The 8,232-nt window shown below is 63.5% G+C and overlaps 2 protein-coding genes across 2 annotated transcripts; both read left to right on the top strand.

The window, feature by feature from the left end:
- Positions 1–1,891: 1,891 nt before the first annotated feature.
- Positions 1,892–5,543, top strand: LOC128062504 (tubulin alpha-3 chain-like). Its single transcript, XM_052654998.1, has 4 exons — positions 1,892–2,027; positions 2,505–2,653; positions 2,745–3,425; positions 5,247–5,543. The coding sequence occupies exons 1-4, from the start codon at positions 1,907–1,909 to the stop codon at positions 5,541–5,543; spliced, it is 1,248 nt and encodes a 415-aa protein (XP_052510958.1). The 5' UTR covers positions 1,892–1,906.
- Positions 5,544–6,019: 476 nt separating this feature from the next.
- Positions 6,020–8,035, top strand: THAP7 (THAP domain containing 7). The gene is made up of 4 exons (XM_052654992.1): positions 6,020–6,286; positions 6,547–6,702; positions 7,097–7,234; positions 7,417–8,035. Exons 1-4 carry the CDS (start codon positions 6,207–6,209, stop codon positions 7,967–7,969), a joined length of 927 nt encoding a protein of 308 aa, XP_052510952.1. The 5' UTR covers positions 6,020–6,206; the 3' UTR covers positions 7,970–8,035.
- Positions 8,036–8,232: the final 197 nt, after the last annotated feature.

Genomic DNA, 8,232 nt, shown 5'->3' with positions numbered 1-8,232 from the left:
GCGCAGCGGTTGAGCTCAGCATGGTACGGATGGACGGAGCGGGAGGGCGCGCGGGCCAGGAGGCCTGGGGGCCGTGCTCCTGGTAGGGGGGCTCAGACCGAGGACGCCGGAGAAGCCCCGTGTGGCTTCTGCTGTGAGTCACGCGCGACCCGAACAGAGGCTGAGAAAGAGAAACTGCGAAGGCAGAGCCGTAGTTCCCGAGAGCACCGCCGTCCGAGGGCCTCGGCGGCCAGCGCGCCTTAGCATGTGGCCCCAGGGCTCAGAGGAGGCAGGCAGTCCCAGGTCCAGCCCCCGGGGCGCGGACAGTGGGCAGTGCCGGGCTCCAGAGGTTGGGGGGGCGCGTGCTCGGGAAGGAGGTCATCTACCGAGAACCGGGGGCACAGGTTTCGGTCTGCGGGAGCTTTGGGAGAGGAAATGGAGCCAGGGACAGGAATGTCATAAACCGCACTTCAGTGCTCCAGGCGAGGACGGCGGTGCGCTTGCCTTTCTGCGGAGGAGAATGATGTCCCCGAGCGACTCCTTTCATTGTTAGTCAGGTGGACATGGCCTCTACTGACCACGGAGCTCCCCAGCCGCACTTTGTAAATGAAGACATTGGGTCACAGAGCTGATCCCGAACACACTGGGTCTGGGCAGGCAAGAGTAACAGAGGCACGCTGTGAAAGACAGCCGTTGTGGATTCAAAGCGAACACTGAGCGGGTGAAAACCGTGTGGCTGGGTGGATTTCAGAAGCCTTCCAGGGCGCTGTTAGAGTCTCCCCTGCAAGAGTGAGCGCTCTGGCACTGGAGGAGGTCTTTCCAGAGCCCATTGCTTCCCTCCGGAATGAGGTGCAGGGACTGCTGACTCACGTTGATCTCTGACATGGTGCTTGTGTGATAGACAGATCTCACTTGATCTTCTCTATATATTTGTTCGGATGATGTGTCTAAAATCAGCCAAACAGTTAGGGAATATAGAGTTACATTCCCAGCAGGAAATAGAGGGTATATTCAAAATATTTAATAGGTACTGTGAGTGCAATCTGTTAGGAGATAGTACTCATAAAGATGGGGGCAGGGTTTACGGAAACCACCAAACGACAGCGCAGTGTCCCAGCACGTGGCGTTCTGGGAGCCATTAATCCTAGGCTGCAAGGAGTGAGCGGCAGCAGCGCGTAAAAGGAGCTGAGTGGGTGGGTTCCTGACGACCGCTGATTGCCCCCAGTCTGAGCCCTTGAAAAAGAACCCAAGACAGCCTAGCAGAGAGGGAATCAGGAGCAAACACCCTGGCCACACCTTCCTCTAACCTCCATCTCTTGCTGCTGACTGACACAGGCCAAAGCAACCAGAAGCTAGGGGGCACAGGTCAGCCTGGAACACAGAGCTGGACAGAGAACAGAGGGGAGACCTAGAGGGGCAGGTGGAACCGTGACTTAGGTCCTGTCCACTTTTCCTTTCCCAGCTACATTATAGCTTATCCTTTGGTCAGGACACGCTCAAAATGGGTCTGTTCTTCAGAGAAGTACTGGGACCAGCCATAACATGGAGTTTGTTACTGACATTAGATGGCTTGGAAGTTTTAAAGTCACTGAATTTACCTATGATAGCAAACACATAGGCTTTGGGGCTAATTCTGGCGTTATCAGCTCAGGTGCTTTGGAGCAAGCCAGTTTTCACAGGGTTAAAAGGGTCACATAAGGTTCCTTGAAAACAAGGCTTCAGAAAGCCTGAGACACTCTGAGGCACTTACAAACACTGAGTTAGGTCTGCATGCCGCGCAGAGAGCACTGCCGTGTCCCCGGGCCTCACTCTGCTCTGCTTCCAGCGTGAGTGCATCTCCATCCACGTGGGGCAGGCGGGCGTCCAGATCGGCAACGCCTGCTGGGAGCTGTACTGCCTGGAGCACGGCATTCAGCCCGACGGCCAGATGCCCAGCGACAAGACCATCGGCGGCGGCGATGACTCCTTCAACACGTTCTTCAGCGAGACCGGGGCCGGCAAGCACGTGCCCAGGGCCGTGTTCGTGGACCTGGAGCCCACCGTGGTCGGTAGGTACCCTCCCACTTGGCAAGGGAAGCCCAGAACCTTCATCAGGTGCCTCCAGTCAGAAGCCCGACGTAGTTTCCGAGGGGAGCGGCCACCCGGGAGACGCCAGGCAGTCGCCCCAGAGCCCGGGAGACCCAGGCCACAGGGGGTGCCCGGGGCAGTCAGGCCGGCATCCGTCCAGGGTGGCAGGACCGTCCCAGGGACGCCCGGGGTGGAGCGGCAGGTGTGGGCGAGAGGCGCAGACAGAGCCGCCTGGGTGCTCCTGGCCTTTGGGAACCGGCCACGCTGGGGCTTGTTCCGGGTTGATGGACCCTCCCGGAGCCGAAAACGGCAGGTGGGGCGTGTGTGTCTGGGAGACTCCTGGGAGACCTGACCCCCGGCCTGGGAGGAGCGGCGCGGGCCTGCAGACAGGCGGGTCCCGGAGCCGGCCACGGGGGTGAGGCCGGCGTCCTCCAAGCCCGGCCGCTGTCCCCCCGCAGACGAGGTGCGCACGGGGACCTACAGGCAGCTCTTCCACCCGGAGCAGCTGATCACCGGGAAGGAAGACGCGGCCAACAACTACGCCCGTGGCCACTACACCATCGGCAAGGAGATCGTCGACCTGGTCCTGGACCGCATCCGCAAACTGGTGAGGGGGGCGCGGGGGCCTCCCGGCCAGGAGGGGAGGCCAGGGCTCTCGGCGGCGCCTGCGGCCCGGCTCACGCCTCTCCCTCCTGCAGGCGGACCTGTGCACGGGGCTGCAGGGCTTCCTCATCTTCCACAGCTTCGGGGGCGGCACCGGCTCGGGCTTCGCGTCGCTGCTCATGGAGCGGCTCTCGGTGGACTACGGCAAGAAGTCCAAGCTGGAGTTCGCCATCTACCCGGCGCCCCAGGTCTCCACGGCCGTGGTGGAGCCCTACAACTCCATCCTGACCACGCACACGACCCTGGAGCACTCGGACTGCGCCTTCATGGTGGACAACGAGGCCATCTACGACATCTGCCGGCGCAACCTGGACATCGAGCGGCCCACGTACACCAACCTCAACCGGCTCATCGGGCAGATCGTGTCCTCCATCACGGCCTCCCTGCGCTTCGACGGCGCCCTCAACGTGGACCTGACCGAGTTCCAGACCAACCTGGTACCCTACCCCCGCATCCACTTCCCCCTGGCCACGTACGCCCCGGTCATCTCGGCCGAGAAGGCCTACCACGAGCAGCTGTCCGTGGCCGAGATCACCAACGCCTGCTTCGAGCCGGCCAACCAGATGGTCAAGTGTGACCCTCGCCACGGCAAGTACATGGCCTGTTGCATGCTGTACCGGGGGGACGTGGTCCCCAAAGACGTCAACGCGGCCATCGCCACCATCAAGACCAAGCGCACCATCCAGTTCGTGGACTGGTGCCCGACCGGGTTCAAGGTAGGCTGGGCGGGAGCGTGTGCGCGGCTTTGTGCCCGTGGCCGGCCCCGGGGCGGGGTGCTAACCTGCCGCGGAGGGTCCCCTGTTCCGGGGCAGCTGGGCTGCAGGGACAGCAAGGTTAGTAATCAGTGTGTCAGATGCCTTGATCTCGGTCAGTGCTCCACGTACCTTTACTTCTTAGAACCGTGGGCTCGTGGGCCAACGTTCCTAATATCTTACACTTCAGAGACAGAGGCTGAGACAGCCTCTAGAACCTAAGGGCCTCAGGGGCAGCGACGGAAGGAGGGAGCTTTCAGAGACCTCTGACTGCAGGCCTGCCTGTCCTCACGTTTCCCCGCTGCTCGCCCAAGAACCTTGTCAGAGCGTGTGGCTTCATTCTGTGATAGAGACAGTGGGTTCCGATTCCCCGTCACTTCAGTCGCCAGTGGTCACTGAAGCTTAGGCAGCATTCGCGTGCTGCAGAGAGGGCCTTCTGTTCATTAGGCAGCACTTTCTGTGGGGCCAAGGGTGGCTCACTGCTGCTCCTCCAAGCCAGACCTGGGGTGCCGCCTCCACACAAAACCACACTAATAATTAAGCGGCTCCTCCGACTGTGTCTGGTGTCACAGTGAAACGTCTGCCCAGAGGAGAGCGTCCTGAATTTGAAGCCAAGTCCCAGAGTGTCCCACTTTAGAGCCGCGATCACCAGGCTAAGTGCCTGGCCACGCCTGGGCTTGTTAACCCTGCGGCCTCTTCCTCGTTGAGTCCTTTTTCACAAGTGATCTGCGCTAGATAGAGTCTGGATCCTGCGTCTGAGCCCTGATGGGTCCCTTCAGTGTCTGGGAGTTGTCATCTCCAGGGTCTTTGCAGGTTGAAAATGAGGATAAATAGCAGCGTTTTCCCATTTTAAATATCAGAGCTTGCCTCTGACCACACCCACGTTGTTGCACCCACCTGGCCTCAGCCCCACTTCAAGACCCCTTGACACGGCCCAGCTGAGGGTTGACGACTCACACACGTAAAGTGACTCCCAGGGATAAAGTGTGTACGTTAACAGGTTTCACCAATCTGGAAATATCCACGAAATTAAACCTCCCATAGATGTTTGCAGGCCTCCAAGGTTAGGTGATAGGTTGGGGTTGAAAGCTTTTTTTTTTTGCCATGCCACAGGGCATGGGGGATCTTAGTCCCTGGGCCAGATACCAGCCCCTGGCCCCCTGCCGTAAACGACGGCATCTGGACGGCTGGACCACCGGGGACGTCTTTTTTCTTCCGTTTTTGGTTTGAGGAAGTTTCCTTTCAGTGCCCTTACTTTGACCTTTGGAAGGCAAGGCTGCCACCCAAGCCATTGTCAGCTGGGCAGTGCTGTGTGGGGTGCCTGGCACTGTGCCCAGGCTTCCCCTCCTGGCCGGTCTGTGAGCCAGAGGGGAGGCCAGTCTGTGGGGAGGTACAGGAGGTCACACTGCTGTCCCCACGGAAGACAGCTCACCCCTGATGGTGTTGAATCCTCACTTGTCAGTCTGGGTGTGGCGTCATGTGTTAACAACCGTCTGTCAGGGGTGCACCATTTTCCTGGAATCTTTTCCCACGTTTGTATTAGGTTTTCTCATTATAAAAGTGTGTATGTGGCCAGATATTTTAGTCATGCAGAAGGCTGAAAAGCTAAAGTCCTCTTCTAAAAGTGAAAACGTGGGCTACTAAACTGGCAGATACTGCCCAAAACTAGAGTACCCGTTCCTACAGGGCATTATCTGAAGTGGGTCCATGGCCCCCATTTTTAGAAACAAGCTACCATTTCCGAGGCCTCACTCCCAAGTTGAGCATGTTCTCCTTCTCCGGCAGGTGGGCATCAACTACCAGCCCCCCACGGTGGTCCCGGGGGGAGACCTGGCCAAGGTGCAGCGGGCCGTGTGCATGCTGAGCAACACGACGGCCATCGCCGAGGCCTGGGCCCGCCTGGACCACAAGTTCGACCTCATGTACGCCAAGCGCGCCTTCGTGCACTGGTACGTGGGGGAGGGCATGGAGGAGGGCGAGTTCTCGGAGGCCCGGGAAGACCTGGCGGCGCTGGAGAAGGATTACGAGGAGGTGGGCGTGGACTCGGTGGAGGCGGAGGCCGAGGAAGGGGAGGAGTACTGAGGCGGGGGCGCGGCCGCAGCCCCGCACCCGGTTCCCCGACGGCCCCTTCGCAGATGTTTCCCTATTAAAGTTTCTGTGTTGAGCATCATCTGTGTTTTGCTTTGGGGGAAACGGTGTTCCTCCCCACGGCAGTGTTGCGGCAGAGCCGCACGTCTGTCTGACTCTGCCGAGCGTCTCCTGGCGGGTTAACCCGGGAATGGGCGGGCGGCGGAACCGGGACGCGCGGTCCACCTACACACCTCGGGTCAGCGAGCTCCTCGGGGCGGGAAGCGGACCCGAGCGGGTCTGCGGGTCGGGGCCCGCCTCGTGCGCCCCGCGCGCCCCGGAGGAGCGCCGCTGGAACCACCCCCAGCCCAGGGCAATCCCCTCTCTGAGGGCGAGGCCCGCGGCCCCTCCCGCCGCTTCCGGGGCCCGCCCCTCAGCGAGCGCCGCGCGCTTCCGCGTCTCTATGGTCCCGACTTCCGGGCCTCGGCAAACCTCGCGAGACCTCGGCGGCGCCGCAATGGCGAGACCGTGAGTGCCGCAGACGGGAGTCGGAAGAGCGGGCTGGGGCGGGACTCGGCGAGGTCGGGCCGGGGAGACTCGCCAGGCTGCGGCCGCCGGAGCGGGGCGGCGGCCTGGACCCCGGCGGCCGCCGAGACCGAGCTCCCGCCTCTGCCCCAGATGCCGCGTCACTGCTCCGCCGCCGGCTGCTGCACACGGGACACGCGCGAGACGCGCAACCGCGGCATCTCCTTCCACAGGTCGGCGCGCCGGCGCGCGCAGGGCCCCTTGCGCATGCGCCCGCCCCGCCGCCGCGCACGCGCCTTCGCGCCGGGGGCGGGGCTCTGGGTGCGCCCGCAGCGGGCGGGGGCGGGCCTGGGGCGGCGCCCGGGCTGCGCGAGGATGCCGGGCGGGCCTGTGTCTCCCCGCGAGCGCGCGGGCTGGCTTCGCCGCAGGTCCGCGGGCGGTATGAGCCGGGCGCACCTTCCCGGCCGCGCTCACGGGCTCGCGGCCCCCGCAGGCTTCCCAAGAAGGACAACCCGAGGCGGGGTTTGTGGCTGGCCAACTGCCAGCGACTGGACCCCAGCGGGCAGGGCCTGTGGGACCCGGCGTCCGAGTACATCTACTTCTGCTCCAAGCACTTCGAGGAGAACTGCTTTGAGTTGGTGGGAATAAGGTGAGCCTCATGGCAGCCGGCGGTCGGGAGGCGTGAACACGGGGTGCGTGGCCGGTGGGGAGGCCGCCGGAGTAGCAGGTCTGGTGCTTCCCACCTCGTCACCTCAGCTTCCGCTCCAGACGGACCTGGGCAGCGAGACCCTAGCCCCACGCCTGCCGCACTGGCCACAGCCGGAGCGCGCTCCCGGCAGCCCCAGCCCTCCCAGCAAAGGCGCGGAAGAAACCTGTCCTGCCTGCTGCTGCGGTGGTGGTGGGGCCCTTAACTTGGGAAATTCCCTGAACTCATTGTCGGCACGCTGCCTCCCACTTCCCACGGAGCCAGGGTGGCAGGCTGCTCTGCCGCCTGCAGTGTGGCAGGACTGTATTCCGTCTCATCCAGACCACTCTCCCCGCAGTGGGTATCACAGGCTGAAGGAGGGAGCGGTTCCAACCATATTTGAGTCTTTCTCGAAGTTGCGCCGGACCAAGACCAAGCGGCACGGTTACCCGCCGGGCCCCCCAGAAGTCAGCCGCCTGCGGCGATGCAGGAAACGGTACGTGCTGTCCCGCTGTGCAGCCCCGGAGGGACCGGCCTGCAGGGTGCTGGCCAGCAGCCTTCCTGGGCGGGGCTGGGAGCCTGTGGAGTGGGTTCAGGGATGGGGGTGAGGGGGGCTGTGAAGTGGGTCAGGGCGCCCTGCGTCTGGCCCGGAGTGTCAGTCTGTCTGTCTCTTCCCAGCTGCTCTGAGGGCCCGGGGCCCACCGCTCCATTTTCCCCGCCTCCACCTGCTGACGTCGCCTGCTTTCCTGTGGAAGAGGCCTCGGCACCTGCGGCCTTGTCTGCCTCCCCAGCCGGGAGGCTGGAGCCTGGCCTCAGCAGCCCCTTCTCCGACCTCCTGGGGCCCCTGGGCGCCCAGGCAGATGAAGCGGGCTGCAGCGCCCAGCCCTCCCCGGAGCGCCAGCCGTCCCCCCTGGAGCCGCGGCCCATCTCGCCCTCGGCCTACATGCTGCGCCTCCCGCCGCCCGCCGGCGCCTACATCCAGAATGAGCACAGCTACCAGGTGGGCAGCGCCCTGCTCTGGAAGCGGCGGGCCGAGGCCGCCCTGGACGCCCTGGACAAGGCCCAGCGCCAGCTGCAGGCCTGCAAGCGGCGGGAGCAGCGGCTGCGGCTGCGGCTGACCAAGCTGCAGCAGGAGCGAGCGCGGGAGAAGCGGGCCCAGGCCGACGCCCGGCAGACGCTGAAGCAGCACGTGCAGGACTTTGCCCTGCAGCTGAGCAGCAGCGTGGCCTGAGGGGCCACCTGGAGAGGGAGCTGCCCTGAGCCGTGTCTGCCACAATAAAGGGGAGCCTCAAAAGCAGCCCTGCTCTCTGGCTCAGCTGAGCGTTGGGGCCCCGCCCCCTGGGTACCACGTCCATCGCCCCCGACTGGCTAGAGCCCTCGGCCCTGCAGTCGCGGTGATTCCCAAGCTCCCAGGCTGGCCGAGGTCCCCCTCACTCAGGCCGTTGCCAAACTTCCTGTGCCTCCAGGTGAGCACCCCTCGACTGAGGCTGTCCA

Source organism: Budorcas taxicolor, chromosome 17, assembly GCF_023091745.1.
Source record: "Budorcas taxicolor isolate Tak-1 chromosome 17, Takin1.1, whole genome shotgun sequence".
NCBI lineage: Eukaryota > Metazoa > Chordata > Mammalia > Artiodactyla > Bovidae > Budorcas > Budorcas taxicolor.
Note: the sequence above shows the minus strand (reverse complement) of the source record. Positions and strands in the feature narration are given on the sequence as shown.

What these genes read in the sequence shown, in the direction of transcription:
- LOC128062504 (XM_052654998.1), top strand. Translation starts at nt 1,907, where the DNA reads ATGCCCAGCGACAAGACCATCGGCGGCGGCGATGACTCCTTCAACACG. An exon ending in TGGACCGCATCCGCAAACTG is followed by an intron (nt 2,654 to 2,744) that starts GTGAGGGGGGCG and finishes TCCCTCCTGCAG; the next exon opens with GCGGACCTGTGCACGGGGCT. An exon ending in GGTGCCCGACCGGGTTCAAG is followed by an intron (nt 3,426 to 5,246) that starts GTAGGCTGGGCG and finishes CTTCTCCGGCAG; the next exon opens with GTGGGCATCAACTACCAGCC.
- THAP7 (XM_052654992.1), top strand. Translation starts at nt 6,207, where the DNA reads ATGCCGCGTCACTGCTCCGCCGCCGGCTGCTGCACACGGGACACGCGC. An exon ending in TTTGAGTTGGTGGGAATAAG is followed by an intron (nt 6,703 to 7,096) that starts GTGAGCCTCATG and finishes CTCTCCCCGCAG; the next exon opens with TGGGTATCACAGGCTGAAGG. An exon ending in CTGCGGCGATGCAGGAAACG is followed by an intron (nt 7,235 to 7,416) that starts GTACGTGCTGTC and finishes GTCTCTTCCCAG; the next exon opens with CTGCTCTGAGGGCCCGGGGC.